The sequence below is a fragment of the Bufo bufo genome, chromosome 7 (assembly GCF_905171765.1).
Source record: "Bufo bufo chromosome 7, aBufBuf1.1, whole genome shotgun sequence".
NCBI lineage: Eukaryota > Metazoa > Chordata > Amphibia > Anura > Bufonidae > Bufo > Bufo bufo.
The window spans coordinates 36718990-36737799 of NC_053395.1; the positions used below are offsets into that span (position 1 = coordinate 36718990).

Here is an 18810-nt window from a genome sequence, read left to right on the forward strand (position 1 = left end):
CAAAATAGCATAAATATGGTGCAAATCCGTCATAAATTTGGATCAAATGCCTACACGACCGACAAAACAAGCAAAATGACTCCACTTTTCTGACGCAGGGCACTGGATACATAACTTCCTAACTTACAAGTATCTCACATTTTTGTAAATATTTTATTATATATTTTCCTGGGACAACACTGAAGATCTGACACTTTGATACAATGTAAAGTAGTCCGCGTACGGCTTGTATAACAGTGTAAATGTGGTGTGCCCTCAAAATTACTCAACACACAGACATTAACGTCTAAATCACTGACAACAAAAGTGAGTACACCTCTAAGTGAAAACGGCCATATCGTGCCCAATTAGCCATTTTCCCTCCCCGGTGTCATGTGACTAGTGTTACAAGGTCTCAGGTGTGAATGGAGAGCAGGTGTGTTACATTTGGAGTTCTCGCTCTAACACTCTCTCATACCGGAAGTCCAACATGGCGCCTCAAGTCTGTTTATTAGGCAGAATTAGTAATTCTGCAATATTGTCACTTGTCAGGTGTCCTGCTTGTCACACACTTTCCATACATTACTTGTCATATGCTGTAAAGTTACTCATCTGTTGTCTGTGAGCCACATAGGGAAGTTCTGCATTAAGCCCTCGGGAATTTTCTTAAAATCTGTAAATCTGTGCATCACTGAATGAGTTTAATCTGTGCACTTGCTATTGTCATATATATATAGTAGTTGCTCCATATTCACACTCAGCAATACAATTTGCACTAATTTCATTAAAAAAACGTCAGGAAGACAGCACATTTCCCAACAGGCTATTTCAGACAGACACTAATCTCCTGAAATGCTAGTTTGGATTTTGTTTTTTCGACTAGCAGTCTGTGGTTCACCATTTATTTCAATCCTCCTAGTGTAGTGTCCTGGACTATGGACATAGTTGGACATTTGGCCCTATTGCTACTACACAAAACCCTCAACTCACTATTTTAGTGCACTTGGAAATGTTAACTTGAACTATGATTTATGCCACTGTTTACACATACTGTTTTACACTGTTGACCTGCATTTTATATGTTCATTTGCACTGTTATGGACTGCACTGTGGAAAGGGTTAATGAACAGCCAGCTAATACTGAGAGACTTTGGGACTTTCTATCTATGCATCGTGATTTGTGATGTTAGAAATCTTCCACTGTTACTATAAGGGACTATACAAAGTTTGGGAGTGGAAAAACACACCACTGACCTTTTGCTGGTTTAGCTCTGTTACTACGTCTGAAGACTTGTTTGTATCTGGGAAAACTTCTTAGTTATTCTCATAGACTTGTATTGAAACTCTATAAAAGTCTATGACAGGCTGAATTTTAAACATTGTTTCTGTTTAGGTTGTGCTTCTCCACTCCACCCCTTGCACTAGAAGGTGCTAGTTCGGTTAGAAACTGTATAGAAGTGGAGCAGTCAGAGCCCCTAGTTGTCTGCAGATAGGGACCAGTGCTTAGGAGAAGAGACTCCAAACTGCGCGACTTACCAGAAGAAGATACTGAGATGGGATACTTTGCCACAGACCCTGGGTCACCAGCCCTTTGACCAGCGCTCTGACCAGAGGTCCAGCCAGACTACTGACCCACAGACTCTGGGCTACCAGCCCTTTAGCCAAGGTACCAGCTTTCTGAGAGAGAGCAGGACAGCTAGCTTAGGCCTTTCCTCAGCACAAAACCTTGTTCTGTCAGGGAGTAGACTAGAGAAGCCAGCTCAGTGCATTTGTTTTGCACTTGACTTCCTCCAGTAAAGAGGAACACTGGTTTACTGCAGGCATTTTTTAACAAGGGATATGGTGTGGCTTGGAGAAGGGTTATGGGTTGAGTTGCAGCACTGTCTGTACGTCAACATTGCTCCAGAATTTTGGCACAAAATCCTGCCACAAAGAAAGCCAACTAATAGGTGTTATAAAATTAGAGTAGACAGATTAAAAGATAGGTGATGAAAATCACATCAGTGGGGTTTCTGATACACGAAACCTGACTGAACCCCCACTGAACAGTGGATGGAGCTGGAGTGAAAATTGCCTATCCATAAGAGGCAGAAGTGGACTAAAGCAGCTGATAAAAAGATGGGGTCTCTTCACCAACCACAGACCTGGCAGCTCACCAAGCTACTACAATCAGATGCAGGTTGTTTTTCAAAACCCAAATGTGACTCAAAAGGTGAAGTGTACCTCCAGTGTAAACAGCTTTCCAACCCCTTTACATCCTCATGTTTTTGCTATCAAAATGTAGTGTCCTGGAGAAACGGTACTTTGGATGATGGACATTTTCCCTATTTTATTGCACTTTGAAGGATTAACTTGCGCAGTGATTTATTATGTTGTGTGCATTTAAATGTTTATTGTAATATATCTGGTTCATTTGCACAGTTATTGCACTATATATGCACTGTGGAAAGGGTTAATGCACAGCCAGCTAATACTGAGAGACTATGACTTTTTACAAATGCAAAGTTTTGGAGGGGAAAAAACTGACATACTGACCTGGTTTTGCTTTCGCTGTTTATGTCTGGAAAAACTGCTTATTCATTCCCATAGCCTTGCATTGAAGCTCTATACAAGTCCATGATAGACATTGTAACAATGGTTCTGTTTAGACTGTGCTTCTCCACTCAACTCTCCCACTAGAAGGTTCTAGTTCAGCTAGAAACTGTTTATAAGGAGAGCGGTTAGAACCCTTAGTTGTCTGCAGGTAGAGACTAGTGCTTAGTAGGAGAGACTTTGTCAGACTGCATGAGTGGCCAGAAGAAGATGCTGAGATGGGGATTCTGAGCCACAGAACCTTAGTTACCAGCCCTTTGACCAGGGAGCCAGCCAGGCGACTGAGCAACATACCCTGGCTACCAGCCTTTGGCCAGGATACCAGCCTTCTGAGATAGAGAGAAAGAGAGGGACAGCTACCTGCCCAGAAACCTGCTCAGGAGGAGACTGGAGAAGCCAGCTCAGTGCATTGCCTGTATTGTTTTGCATCTGAGTTCCTCCAGTAAAGAAGCACACTGGTTTACTGCAGACCCAGGCTTTCTGGACATATTTTCCATTGGAGTGCACCGTGCCTTACCATCCTTTCCAGCGACCCAGCGCACCATTGAGGCCACCTCAATCCTGGCCATTGCAAAAGCTCATCTATTTTTGTTGCAGACACTTCTTTCTTCCTACCGTATTTTTCACCCTATAAGACGCACTCCCCCCCCCCCCCCAAAAAAAAGTGGGGGAAAAATAGCAGTGCGTCTTATGGGGCGAATGCTGCATTTTGCCGAACTGTCAATGATACGCCGCACCGCGATGCCGCGCGGCGGGTGTATCAGCTGAGAGGGAGGAGGGGCTGGGGGCCGGCATCTCTTTTTATAATGACAGCGGGGCCCATGCAGTGACTGTATTCTACTACACGGGCCCCGCTCACTGTATATACCGTAATCTTATCTATAATTGTGGCATTGTTAATAGTAATCAGCACCTGTATTACTTACAACAAGCGCTCGGTAGCAGAGAGGAGGGAGGAGGCAGGCCGGGTGTCACGGCTGTATGTGAGCAACAGTAGTATACACAGTAAAAGAGCTACTGACCGGACCCAAACTAGGGAGGATAAAGGGTGACCCCTGTCAGACCCTCAAAGCTCTCCCTATGCTGCTAAGCACATGCCCGGATCCAAATGGCGGAACGAGGCATGCCCACGTACCTAAGACTAATGACCACTGTAACCCCTACAATAGTGGAAGGGGCACGGCCACCGGTGCCCTACTCAGTATATGGAGGGAACCGTGGCCACCTCAGATCCAGTCAGAAAATGATCTGGTACACAACAATGTCTGTACACTTAGCTGAAGGTGTTGCAGCCACAGAGAAGACGGATCCAAGGACAGCTGGCAATATCCGGAGTGCCTGCTGCAGCAGAACACAGGTCCAGTGAACTGATAGCTACAAGTGAAGATACTAAAGCAAGAGCTACAACTGAAATGAGAACTATAATCCACGCCCTACAATAGGAGGAGGGGTGATATAAAGAGAGGGAAATCAAACGCATGAGGAACAGCTGGGAGGAAGGAAACCAAAAGTAAACAGAGCAGTGAGAACTCCTCCCAGCTCTAGTAGTGACATCATCACAGGGGTGGAGAAACAGAGCTGTGAGAACGTCCCAAAGCTCTGGTAGTGACACCGGGAGGATGGGCGCTGGCAGCTTGAGTCACTACGTCATGCGCCCACGCCGCCTGCTTCATTCATAAAATGGGTGGCGCAGGCACGTGACGTAGTGACTCACGCTGCCAGCGCCCATCCTCCTGGCCTGCCTCCTCCCTTCTCTCTGCTACCGAGCGCTTGTTGGAAGTAACACAGGCGCTGATTACTATTAACAATGCCACAATTATAGATAAGATTTCGGTATATACAGTGAGCGGGGCCCGTGTAGTAGAATACAGTCACTGCACAGGCCCCGCTGTCATTATAAAAAGAGATGCGACCCCCACCCCCTGTATTGGGGGTCATTCACACAACAGGGACACTGTTATGGAGGGGATCTGTGGATGACACATATATGTGTCATCCACAGATCCCCCCATAACAGTGTCATCCACAGATCCCCATAACAGTGTCATCCAGAGACCCCAATAAGAGCCATCCAGAGATCCCCATAACAGTGTCACCCACAGATCCCCCATAACAGTGTCACCCACAGATCCCCCATAACAGTGTCACCCACAGATCCCCCATAACAGTGTCACCCACAGATCCCCCATAACAGCGTCACCAACAGATCCCCCATAACAGTGTCACCCACAGATCCCCCATAACAGTGTCCTCAACAGATCCCCCATAATAGTGTCATCCACAGACCACCATTAGTTTAAAACCCACCAAAAGCACACCTTTTTGTTCAAAATATTTTTTTTCTTATTTTCCTCCTCAAAAAGTACGGTAATTATTATATGGCTGATAGCATTCTGTACATCCTGCTAAGCTGCTGTTAGGTGCAGCCTAGGTCTATTTAATATGTGTTAAAAAAAAGAAGTCCCAGGAGAAAAAAAAATATTGATATGACATTCTAAATACTATCTCCCCTCCCCTCAGGAAATAAAAGGAGATACTCTTGGAGATACTGTATGTATTTTCTGCTACTGTTCACCCACTCAAGAGATCAGAAAAATAGAGCAAGTCTCACAGTGAAGAAGAGTATTCTGCTGGCAGGTACAGATATTATTCTATGTTGTGCTTCTTTACCGGGTTATTTCCTCTTTATTGTAAAATTTAAGAAAAATAATAATTATATCCCCCTTATCTGCTTTACATATAGGTAATATCTTCAAAGCACAAAGTCAGACCCTATTTTGACAAATTTATTTTCAGTAAAATAATATTTCAATATAATTATACTAGTTTTATTTCTCTTATTTAAAAAAATCTGATGAAATTAAAGCTTGTTACATCATCACACCAGATGACTGCATGTATTCTTGATAATACATTTTGTATGTAGTAATTGTATTACTGTGTTTATTTTTTTATATTTTTCTTTATGGTTGTCCCCTGTCTGTTCTATAGTATTATTATTATTATTATTATTATTATTTTACATTCATATTACATTAATTTCATCTATTATATTAGCAGTTAAGTCAGAAGTTTAGAAAATTTTTAATTTGTAATAAATGTCTCCAAATTCATCTGTTTTTACTGTTGAAAAACTTTAGATCTTTAAAGAAGATTTAAGTTTCTTTTTTTTTTTCCAGACATGTCGTAAGGGGCACCCCAGTCTTCTCAATTCAGAATTTTGAAGAAAGAGAGGGAGACACATTACAACTTAATGCTCGAAAGTAAGTGAACTTTTTTGAAATAAAAGAATTTTGGAAAAAACATTTGACCTAAGTGTATGTGTTCACACCTGCATGAAGAACTCATTAAGTGATCATGTACGAAAGGATGTATATTTAGAGTTACTGTGCTTACTGATTAAGTTTTATCCAAAAAAATGTGAACCTCTGCTTTCAGTCGCGGGTATGACCCCCCCAAGGGGAAAGCTTTAGTTAAGGCCTCATGCACACGACTGTATGTATTTTGCGGTCTGCGAACCCGGGATCCACAAAATACAGATACCGGCCGTGTGCAAAACGGACAAGAATAGGACATGTTCTATAATTTGCGGATTCGCCACACGGATGAGGAGAGCAGATAGATGACATCAGTATTTTTTACAGACTCATAGAAATGAATGGCTCTGTATGCAATCTGAAAAAAATAAGGACTGGACACGGACCCAAACAGCGGTCGTGTGCATGAGTCCTAAGCTGGCTGACAGCTACAGTCTCCCATGACATATTTCAAATGGGAGTGCGAAGAATTGACATGTTGGTTTTCATACACATTTCCTGTGATGTTTGCCATAGAGAGACAATTGAAGGCCATCACCCTGTAGGTTGACATAGAGAAATGTTGGCATGTCCTTCTTGTACGAACACCCCTCCATGAAATGATGTTTAGATATTAACTTGTTTCTTCCAAAAAGTTCTATTTTTTCAGTTTCCATCATCGTATCATAGACTTACTTGTACGTTACGGACTTTGTCTTACTGGAAGACTTCAGTTCAGATATTAAGACTTCCTGTAATATGATTTTATTTTTGGTTTAGTCTGGAATTTATAGCATCATCGGTGATGGCAAACTGATCTAATGGCCACTAAAAGGTCCAAGTTGAGCTTCGAGGTTGGAATGAGGAATGTTTAGTTTCGGGCAAAGATAACATTTTATATTGTACATGAGTAGTACTGTAGATAGAGAGTCCGTGGCAGTATTTTTTATCTTCATATTGCCGCCTTTGGCAAAGCGGACTACAGGAGGTTCACTACATTATGTGCGCACAGCTCGGCAACAATCTAATGCTCAATTCACACAGAGTTTTTTGTCGTGCTTATAACACCGACACGGATTTTGCTTGAGATTTGGCGGAAAGAAAATTGTTGTGTAAATTAACAAGCAGTTTTCCCGTTGAAATCAATGGAAAAGATTTTTGGCACGATTTGGCAAGAACAAAAAAACCTCATTGTGAACATAAAGTAATCGAGCACAGTGGGGTCCTGAAATACCAATCAGGACTCCTTATATGGAGTCATGTGGCAATGCAGATAATAGTCTTTAATCGAGGTGCGAGATTCCTAAGCCAAAAAATTAGGTTCATAGACATAGCAAACTATCTGCTTTTTTTCCTTTGCGCCCTCCAATATACTTTGCTCTTTATAATATATTAGGTTGTGGCACGTGCAGTAGCATCATTGCTTCTTTTCATGCAGAACCTCTATACATACCAGTGTACGTAGTATAGTAACTCAAGTAATGCCCATAGTAATTCAAGTGAATGCTCATTTCTGAGATCCAGTGCTTGCTGCCAGTCTAAACTCTGCTTAACCTAGGTGTAAAATTTGACAGGACTGCTGGCTGGAGCAACGTCCACCCAAACACCTTTAATAAGAAGAGGTGGTGGTGGTAGGCAGGGGTGAGCTGGCCAAATACCCTGCAGGGAAATTTCCCATTGGGCCGATGCCCAGTGGGCCACCCAAGCCCTCCTCACCACCGCCACCTGGGTACATTGAGATCTGATCTTAATTAATGCTAGGAGCATCAAGTACTTATGCACCTGAGAAGACAGGTTGGCATCAGCAGGAGCTGCTCAAACCCACATGCAGTTGTGCATATATATAGGGGAGCAAATCCTGCACTTGTGGCCCGTTGCTAATGGCAATCCCCAGCAAAATGCATACAATGGAGGATGCCCGCGGCGAACCACAAGTACCACAATAGACATCCTACACAAGGTAACAAGTGCGGATGTGATAATTAATATAACAATATAACAAAACAATAACAAACATAGGTGCACTCTGCAGTCTCACTAATTCTCAAACTGATTTTAAAATTGAGAGATTAGTCAACATGTCCTACGGTGTAGAACATGTCTTAAGCCCGGACACCACGACAAGGTTTCTCAAGTAGCCCGGGACCCTACACTCTCCTACCTGAGCCATATGGGCGATACCAGGAGCCAGTGGGCAAATTACAGGAGCATAGGGCCGACTCGCAAACAACTCACCAGTTACCTCCAGCATGTGGCCATGCTTGCAATGGGAGGAGGGAGGAGTCTGTGAGTCCCACTCAAGACTTGCTGATATAGCCCAGGCTTCACAGGTGCACCTAAATGTGACCTGTAGATGGAAAACAGGCACATTTAAATAGGAGTTTATACACCTCCAGGAATCTATATATACAAACTAAGAAGACAGGTTGGCATCAGCAGGAGCTGCTCAAACCCACATGCAGTTGTGCATATATATAGGGGAGCAAATCCTGCACTTGTGGCCCGTTGCTAATGGCAATCCCCAGCAAAATGCATACAATGGAGGATGCCCGCGGCGAACCACAAGTACCACAATAGACATCCTACACAAGGTAACAAGTGCGGATGTGATAATTAATATAACAATATAACAAAACAATAACAAACATAGGTGCACTCTGCAGTCTCACTAATTCTCAAACTGATTTTAAAATTGAGAGATTAGTCAACATGTCCTACGGTGTAGAACATGTCTTAAGCCCGGACACCACGACAAGGTTTCTCAAGTAGCCCGGGACCCTACACTCTCCTACCTGAGCCATATGGGCGATACCAGGAGCCAGTGGGCAAATTACAGGAGCATAGGGCCGACTCGCAAACAACTCACCAGTTACCTCCAGCATGTTTGTTATTGTTTTGTTATATTGTTATATTAATTATCACATCCGCACTTGTTACCTTGTGTAGGATGTCTATTGTGGTACTTGTGGTTCGCCGCGGGCATCCTCCATTGTATGCATTTTGCTGGGGATTGCCATTAGCAACGGGCCACAAGTGCAGGATTTGCTCCCCTATATATATGCACAACTGCATGTGGGTTTGAGCAGCTCCTGCTGATGCCAACCTGTCTTCTTAGTTTGTATATATAGATTCCTGGAGGTGTATAAACTCCTATTTAAATGTGCCTGTTTTCCATCTACAGGTCACATTTAGGTGCACCTGTGAAGCCTGGGCTATATCAGCAAGTCTTGAGTGGGACTCACAGACTCCTCCCTCCTCCCATTGCAAGCATGGCCACATGCTGGAGGTAACTGGTGAGTTGTTTGTGAGTCGGCCCAATGCTCCTGTAATTTGCCCACTGGCTCCTGGTATTGCCCATATGGCTCAGGTTGGAGAGTGTAGGGTCCCGGGCTACTTGAGAAACCTTGTCGTGGTGTCTGGGCTTAAGACATGTTCTACACCGTAGGACATGTTGACTAATCTCTCAATTTTAAAATCAGTTTGAGAATTTGTGAGACTGCAGAGTGCACCTATGTTTGTTATTGTTTTGTTATATTGTTATATTACTTATGCACCTGACCAACGGCCGCAGGTGCCCTCCTGAACTCAACTGTAGCACTGTCCTCTGGCCAAGGCATCAGTATTGTAACAGCGGCTGCTGTGCTGGCGCTGTTCCCCTGCTTACCGCCGCGGTCCCGGGTGCCGTGTTCAGCGGTGATTTGCGACCAGTGCTTCCCATTCACCACTGCAGTTCTGGGCTCTGTATGTGTAGGTACTGTTGTTTTGGGATCCGCTCCACAGTTTCCTCTTAGCCCTGGCCACAGCATACTTGCTGCTTGTTTTCTGCAGCACTTCCTTAAGGGCCGGTGTGCGTCACTTCCTGGGCTTTATGGGTTAGGTCATGTGACCTCGCTGACCAATCCTACCCCTCCTGCACATATATAAGTGGCTCAGCCCCCTTCCCAGATGCCTCAGTATCAAAGTCCTTGTGTCCTGCTAAGGTTCCTGATATCCGTTTGTGTTCCTGACTTGTTCTTGTGTTCCTGGATTCTGCCACCCATTTTATCCCTGCCTGCTTGCCTTGACTCTCCTGTTGCCGACCCGGATTGCCTGACCCGTACCTGTGCCTCCTGCCCTGACCTATTGCCTGTCTGACATCGTCTCTGCCTCATCCTTTGGTCCTGCACTGTTGCTTCTGGTAACGACTCAGCCTGCTGACAATGCCTGTACCTCAGGTACCTTTCTCAGGTACCTCCTGGACCTGCTGCCTCGTGTGCCTACTCTCCTCAAGAGTTGTTCCCCTCGGGAAAGTCTATCCCCACCATCAGGGGTACTGTGAAGATCGAGGGGTTCACTTAGACAACGCCCTTAGAAGAAGTAGGACACGTGGCACAGTGGGTTCACACCGCCTGGTTCGTGACAAGTATTTAGTGCTGCTCTGTGATATTTGGTTCTGCTGGAGCTATATTTTGTGCTGCACTATGGTATTTCAAGCCCGACTACTTCTGTTGTCCCTGCCCTCTTCTGTCAATTTGGACCTGCCAAAAACATGGGGCCACTTTCAGTTTTTTCCCCCCAGGGCCACTTTAAGTACCCAGTCCGCCCCTGGTAGTAGGCTGCAATCCCCAGCTAAAAAGAAGTGCTCCGTTTCTGGCTTGACTTTAATGACAGCTAATATTTTGGACAATACCAGATCAAGTACGCCAATTTCTCTGTTCCAGGTTTAACTGCAGAATGAGAAGATATGTACTGGTCCTCTGTACGCTGCTCTGCATACACCTGGTGTTTTACGGTAACATTGATATGTGCTCTGAAACTAACTGTAAGTAGCAAAATTCACATCATATGTTTGAAAAGAACATTCCAGTGTATTATGTTACATACTATATTATCTATACGTACTATAGTGGAGTTCTTGTAATCCCATTATACACAGATTCTGCAATTAGGAAATTCCTCGCATTACTACAAAAAACATTGACCTATGTATCGACCTACGTAATGTGACGTATGTGTGACGTATGTATCGACCTATGTACTATGTAATGTGATCTATGTATCGACCTATGTGTGACTTATGTATCGACCTGTGTACTGCGTAATGTGACCATTGTATCAACCTGTGTGTGACTTATGTATCGATCTACAGTATGTACTATGTAACGTGACCCATGTGTGATCTATGTATTATATAATGTGACCTATGTATCAACCTGTGTGTGAATTATGTATCGACCTATGCACTATGTAAAGTGACCTATGTATTTACCTGTGTATCAACCTATGTACTATATAACGTGACCTATCTATCAACCTATGTGTAACCTATGTATCAACGTATGTTCTATGTATTGAGACCTATGTATCGACCAATGTGTGACTTATGTATCGACCTACGGTATGTAACGTGATCTATGTATCGACCTATGTACTATGTAATGTGAGGCTCTCTAACCTACAAGTATGGCAACTAACCTACAAGTATGGCACCAGATTTTCCTGCTTTTCTGTTCTAGCAACAGTAAAAATGAAAAAAATACAGCATTTCCAGATCCGTCCTATGATGGAGACAAATGGCCCCCAATTGACTCCATTGACTATAATGGGGTCTATTGTGTTCAATTTCTACTAAAGATCCTGGCAATAAAATTTGCAGTGAAGGCCACTGATGTGAACCTAGGCTAAATTTCATGTCTTTTTCTATGATGCCAATAACCCAGTGTGTAGGATAACCCTTAATGGCGGATTAAAGACATTTTGTTGTATATTCTTTATCCTATCGATTGTACATTACATTGGTATGCCTGTATACTGTACAGAAATACAGTATATTTAGAAATCACCTTCCTAGTGGTGGGTGTATGGATCTGTCTGGACATCTAGACAAATTTTGCAAAATTCTGACTGTTCAACCACCGTTACGAAATTATACCCACACAACCAATGACACGAAGCAGAAGTGAACTTTCAGTTCTCAGGGCCATGGGAAATGTATGATGAGGCAGACAAGGAAAGACATTTGAAGGTTCTAATCCAAGGGTGTACAGACTGAGGAGATGCTATAGATCATGCACTTGCTATGGAGCCCATGAAGAGAGGGGGCCCAAGCCTTGCTGGTCCCAGGTTTTAGACCCCCACCATTCTTATATTGATGACCTATCCTACCAGATCATAGAAATCTTCATTGTCTGACAGATGTTATGTTCTTTTGCTCCCAGACCAAAACCAGGAAGATGAAAATATTCCATGGACATTTTGTAGTCTCTGCTCCCTTCATCTATTTTGCCTAAAATTGGAAACCCTAGCAGTAAGAAATTGCACATGTGGCCATGTAAACAAGTCCTCTGTGTGTGTATATGCCTACTCTCAGCCTCATACCTTGCTGAACAAGAGTGACTTCTAAAGGGATTAAGAACATTTGAGTCCTACAGTGTGACCACCACTGGTCCAAGCGCCCATTGAAGAAGGGCATACATTCCATTAAACCACTCTTATGAATGGACTCTTTCAGGCTATGTGAAGATGAAAGATGGCTACCAAATGGGCAAAAGTCTCTTCTGAGGCAGTTCCAGGGTTTTATGGTATAACCTAAACAAGACAAATTACTCCAGTCCAATCTCATGTATATTCAGTCCTGTTTCATACTTGTTCCATATCATTCAGGACAAAAAGTGCCCTTTCACCTTACATCTAAGCTCCTGGAATTCGGCAGGATCTGTATGGAGGTTTCCTGACTCTTTTCTGATGGCAGTTGCCAAAGGAAAGAAGGATTGATCATGTCAGATTTCTGCATCCTTTGTTTCTGCAGGAAATTTTTTTTTTAAATGTGACCCAAATCTTGAGCTGGAGGGTTACTAGGGTACTTTACAGAATGGGTGGATTCAGGGGTGTAGCTAAAGGCTCATGGACCCTGGTGCAAGAGTTTAGCTTGGGCCACCCTTCCCTCTAGGTGAAGGGAAGCACATAGCCTTTGTGCTGCCTGAAACAGCAACCCCCCCCCCCATGCCAAATTCTTGACCTAACCCTTTCGCTCCAGTCAGAGGTGTAACTTGAACAGCATGGACTGTCTATAATATTGGTGTTTTCTTATGTGGCACAAGGGTCTTTGGGCCTCCTCAGGCTCCTGCGACTGCTACCTCTGCACCTCCTATAGCTACGCCCCTGGGTGGGGCAAGGTAAAGAACTTGTGGTTATTCAGGTTACAAAAAGCATGGATTAGAGGCAACCTGAGTAGAATGTACGAATATATGAAGGGACAGTACATAGATCTTTCTGATGACCTTTTATACCTAGACCTGAAACCATACAAAGAGGACATCTTCTACATCTAGAGGAAAGTAGGTTTCACCATCAACATAGACAGAATCTCTTTACTGTAAGAGCAGTGAGACTATAGAGCTCTCTGTCAGAAGAGGTTGTGATGGTTGATTTTATAAGTTGGTCCGGATGACTTTCTTAAAAAATATATTATTACAAGCTATTGGCACTGGATTTATGGAGTAGGAACTTTTACTCTGATCACCACATTTGGAGTCAGGAATTCATTTTTTCTCTAATATGGGGAAATTAGCATTGGCCTCATAGGGGCTTCTGCCTTCCTCTGGGTCAACACAGTAGGGTTATAGGTTGGACTAGATGGATGTTTTTTTCAACCTTTTAACTATGTAACTATAAACAGCTTTATTTCACCAATTTTACATTCATATCAACTAAATGATTTTACTGTACAATAATTAACCCCTTCAAGACCAGGCCATATTTTGCAAATTTGACCAGTGTCACTTTATGTGGTGATAACTTTAAAACGCTTTGACTTATCCAGGCCATTCTGATATAGTTTTTTCGTCACATATTGTACTTCATGACACTGGTAAAGCGGAGTCAAAAAAATTAATTTTTATTTATAAAAAAATACCAAATTTACCAAAAATTTTGAAAAATTTGCAAATTTCCAAGTTTCAATTTCTCTACTTCTATAATACATAGTAATACCTCCAAAAATAGTTATTAATTTACATTCCCCATATGTCTACTTCATGTTTGGATCATTTTGGGAATTACATTTCATTTTTTGGGGACGTTACAAGGCTTAGAAGCTTAGAAGCAAATCTTGAAATTTTTCAGAAATTTTCAAATACCCACTTTTTAAGGACCAGTTCAGGTCTGAAGTCACTTTGTGAGGCTTACATAATAGAAACCACCCAAAAATGACCCCATTCTAGAAACTACACCCCTCAAGTAATTCAAAACTGATTTTACAAACTTTGTTAACCCTTTAGGTGTTCCGCAAGAATTAATGGAAAATAGAGATACAATTTCAAAATTTCACTTTTTTGGCAGATTTTCCATTTTAATAAGTTTTTTTTCCAGTTACAAAGCAAGGGTTAACAGCCAAACAAAACTCAATATTTATGGCTTCAATTCTGTAGGATTCAGAAACACCCCATATATGGTCGTAAACTGCTGTACGGGCACATGGCAGGGCGCAGAATGATTGGAATGCCATACGGTTTTTGGAAGGCAGATTTTGCTGGACTGGTTTTTTGACACCATGTCCCATTTGAAGCCCCACTGATGCACCCCTAGAGTAGAAACTCCAAAAAAGTGACCCCATTTTAGAAACTACACCCCTCAAGGTATTCAAAACTGATTTTTACAAACTTTGTTAACCCTTTAGGTGTTCCACAAAAACTAATGGAAAATAGAAATACAATTTCAAAATTTCCCGTTTTTGGCAGCTTTTCCATTTTAATAATTTTTTTCCAGTTACAAAGCAAGGATTAACAGCCAAACAAAACTAGCCCCCCGATGCACCCCTAGAGTAGTAATTCCAAAAAAGTTACCCCATTTTAGAAACTACGGGATAGGGTGGCAGTTTTGTTGGTACTAGCTAAGAGTACATATGATTTTTGGTTGCTCTATATTATACTTTGTGAAGCAAGGTAACAAGAAATATCAGTTTTGGCACCGTTTTTATTTTTTGTTATTTACAATATTCATCTGACAGGTTAGATCATGTGGTATTTTTATAGACCAGGTTGTCACAAACGCGGCAATTCCGAATATGTATACTATTTTTTTTAATTATGTAAGTTTTACACAATGATTTCATTTTTTACACAAAAAAATCATGTTTTAGTGTTTCCATAGTCTGAGAGCCATAGTTTTTTCAGTTTTTGGGCGATTATCTTGGGTAGGGTATGATTTTTGCGGGATGAGATGACGGTTTGATTGGCACTATTTTGGGGTGCATATGATTTTATGATCGCTTGTTATTACACTTTTTATGGTGTGAGGTGACAAAAAATTGCTTTTTTACACCGTTTTTATATTTAGTTTTTTACGGTGTTTACCTGAGGGGTAAGTTCATGTGATATTTTTATAGAGCAGGTTATTACAGACGTGGAGATACCTAATATGTATTTTTTTTTTATTTAAAAAAAATTTGTTTCAGTGTCTCCATATACTGAGCCATAGTTTTTTTTATTTTTTGGGCGATTGTCTCAGGTAGGGGCTAATTTTTTGCGGGATGAGGTGACGGTTAGATTGGTACTATTTTGGTGGGCAAACGCTTTTTTGATCGCTTGCTGTTGTACTTTTTGTGATGTAAGGTGACAAAAAAATGGTTTATTTAGCAGTTTTTATTTTTATTTTTTTACAGTGTTCATCTGAGGGGTTAGGTCATGTGATATGTTTATAGAGCCGGTCGATACGGGGGGAAAACTTAATTTTTTCAACTTTTTTCCACTTTATTTTCGTCCCACTTTGGGACTTCAACTTTTGGGGGTCTAATCCCCTTTACAATGCATTCCAATACTTCTGTATTGGAATGCATTGGCTGTATGAGTAACACAGTGTGTATTACTCATACAGCTTCCTGCCTGTGAGATCCAGGGGGCTGGATCTCACAGGCTCTTCACCGGAAGGCAGCACCAATGCCTAAGGAAGGCATCGCGCTGCCTTCCATGCCATCGGGTCCCCCTTACAGCCGCACGGGGACCCGATGGCACCTCCGATCACCGCTGCAATCACCCTTAAAAGCCGCAAACCGCAGGTCTGAAGTGACCTGCGGTTTGCGGCGATCACCGACGCGCGGGGGGGGGGGTCACGGGACCCCCCTGCGCATTGTCCCAGGGTGCCCGCGCATTGTCCCCCGCGCATTGAGCAGGCACCTTGTTCCGTCATGTGTACGTCATGTGTCCTTAAAGGGTTTCTGTCACCCCACAAAACTCTTTTTTTTTTTTTTGGATAGTTAGATTCCTCATAGCGCGATATAGGAGAATATAATAGTCTTACTTACTTTCATGCGGCCGATTCTTTATAAAACGAAGTTTTATAATATGTAAATGAGGGCTCTACCAGCAAGTAGGGCGGCTACTTGCTGGTAGCCGCAGCAGAAAACCGCCCCCTTGCCGCGTTGATTGACAGGGCCAGCCGTGATCTCCTCTCCTCAAAAATCGCGCGCCTCTGGTCATTCGGCGCAGGCGCTCTGAGATGAGGAGGCTCGTCTCCTCAGCACTCCCTTAGTGCGCCTGCGCCGATGACATCACCGAAAGAGAAGTGGACAGAAACCCTTTAAGTACCAGAACATCAGGGCGTACCTGTACGTCATATGTCCCCAACAGGTTAAAGGGAATCTGTGCCTAGCCAAATGTTTGCATAGACACATAGCAGTGCTTCACCTGATTGAAACGCTGTTTCTCATTTGTAAATCCGAGGCCCCGTTCCCGTGTTTTGATACGTTTTCTTATTATGCAAATTAGGCATTTGGTGCAACAAGGGTGTCACCATTGCTCTTGTTGCACCAAAGTTCCACTCATTTCTGTGGCCAGCCTTCCTCTCTTGCTGCTTTGTCACTGCCTGGCCCTGTCAATTAAAGCAGAAAGGAGTGCAGCTTGGGTGCAACTAGTGCAATGGTGATAAAATAAACTCCAGCGAGATTTGCTTGGTTGTTGTTGGTATTTTATTGTATTGCGGCAAATAACACTTGGTGTGACGTTTCGGCACAAATGCCTTTTTCAAACTGTGTAAGTACAGAAAATTATAGAAAATTACAATCAGTGATTACCAACAACATGGCAAAAAATAACATGATTCTGGTAGTACATATAAATATATTAATGCATATAGATGAATGTACACGTAATAAATAACAAAAAGGAGGAGGAAAGTCTCAGGATCTTGTCAAGAGGTCCAGGTGTGGGCTGAAGAACGACACCTTGAGGAGCATAGTTGAGGAAAACAGTATGTCATATGCCACAGATATATAGTTTTAGATCATGTAATATTGACGGAATTGAGGAGCTGTAACAGAGGTCCACAGATATATAGGGGATAGAGACATTGCAGTTAAATTCATAGACGATGTGCATAGGAACCCACTATAGCAAAATAATTCATAGAAAAATTGAATTCATAGGAATGGTACATAGAGAGACATCCATAGGCAAAGTTCAAAGGACAAAGTTTAACAGACAGGTATAGGGAATATGTCCTTGCATGCAGGAATCAAGATAGTCCTAATCAGTATATAGAGAGGATCCATGGATAGTACAGGGGAGCATCAGATTGGTATAGCATGAATAGTACAGGAAGTCATCTGGTTGTAACAGCATAATCAGTCTATTAAATGAGCACAGTGAGACCGGGGGTCTGACACTTACCACACCCTTGGGTGCGCTCATATCAACTACATGCAGTTGCATGTTATATCTTCTTTTCAGCGCAGCATTACCTGGCTCCCTCCTCCTTAGCGGCGTGTGGTAAGTGTCAGACCCCCGGTCTCACTGTGCTCATTAAATAGACTGATTATGCTGTTACAACCAGATGACTTCCTGTACTATTCATGCTATACCAATCTGATGCTCCCCTGTACTATCCATGGATCCTCTCTATATACTGATTAGGACTATCTTGATTCCTGCATGCAAGGACATATTCCCTATACCTGTCTGTTAAACTTTGTCCTTTGAACTTTGCCTATGGATGTCTCTCTATGTACCATTCCTATGAATTCAATTTTTCTATGAATTATTTTGCTATAGTGGGTCCCTATGCACATCGTCTATGAATTTAACTGCAATGTCTCTATCCCCTATATATCTGTGGACCTCTGTTACAGCTCCTCAATTCCGTCAATATTACATGATCTAAAACTATATATCTGTGGCATATGACATACTGTTTTCCTCAACTATGCTCCTCAAGATGTCGTTCTTCAGCCCACACCTGGACCTCTTGACAAGATCCTGAGACTTTCCTCCTCCTTTTTGTTATTTATTACGTGTACATTCATCTATATGCATTAATATATTTATATGTACTACCAGAATCATGTTATTTTTTGCCATGTTGTTGGTAATCACTGATTGTAATTTTCTATAATTTTCTGTACTTACACAGTTTGAAAAAGGCATTTGTGCCGAAACGTCACACCAAGTGTTATTTGCCGCAATACAATAAAATACCAACAACAACCAAGCAAATCTCGCTGGAGTTTATTTTATCACCATCACACTTTTTTTTCCAGCCACATTGAAGTGAAACGAGCCACACGCAAACCCCCCCCCCCCCCCAAAAAAAAAAAAACGGAATGGACATGGACAAAAGTGGCGATACTGTAGACGTGATCTGGTCTTCATTCATAGCCAATTCAGGCTAGAGTGGAAGATGTGAGACAGATTGGTCGCTAGATAAAGTCTACCTGACAATCATATGTTAAAAATTGCAGTTCTTAAAGGAGGTCTCCCATAATTGATGTAAAAAAATAAAATCATATAGTACATGACAATACTTTTCTAACCAGCCCTGTACCTCACATGGATCCAGAGATCTCCCCATTCACTGCTCCAATTGCTCTACTAGATTATCTTCAGCCCGGCAGCTCAGGGCGTGTCCTTTCTGCTGCAGCTCTCTCCCTGTAACAGCCACAGTTTCTAACAGAATATGTGACTGGTAGCAGTTA

General features: G+C 42.4%; 1 protein-coding gene across 2 annotated transcripts in view; it reads left to right on the forward strand.

Annotated features, from left to right (window-relative positions):
- Window positions 1-5088: 5088 nt before the first annotated feature.
- Window positions 5089-18810, forward strand: part of LOC121007965 (interleukin-9 receptor-like) — a 45274-nt gene continuing 31552 nt past the window's right edge. For both annotated transcript variants that reach the window (XM_040440234.1, XM_040440235.1), the window contains exons 1-3: window positions 5089-5208; window positions 5751-5834; window positions 10568-10668. In XM_040440234.1, the coding sequence (XP_040296168.1) occupies window positions 10581-10668 (88 nt within the window). In that variant the 5' untranslated portion in view covers window positions 5089-5208; window positions 5751-5834; window positions 10568-10580. The remainder of the gene's footprint in view (window positions 5209-5750; window positions 5835-10567; window positions 10669-18810) is intronic.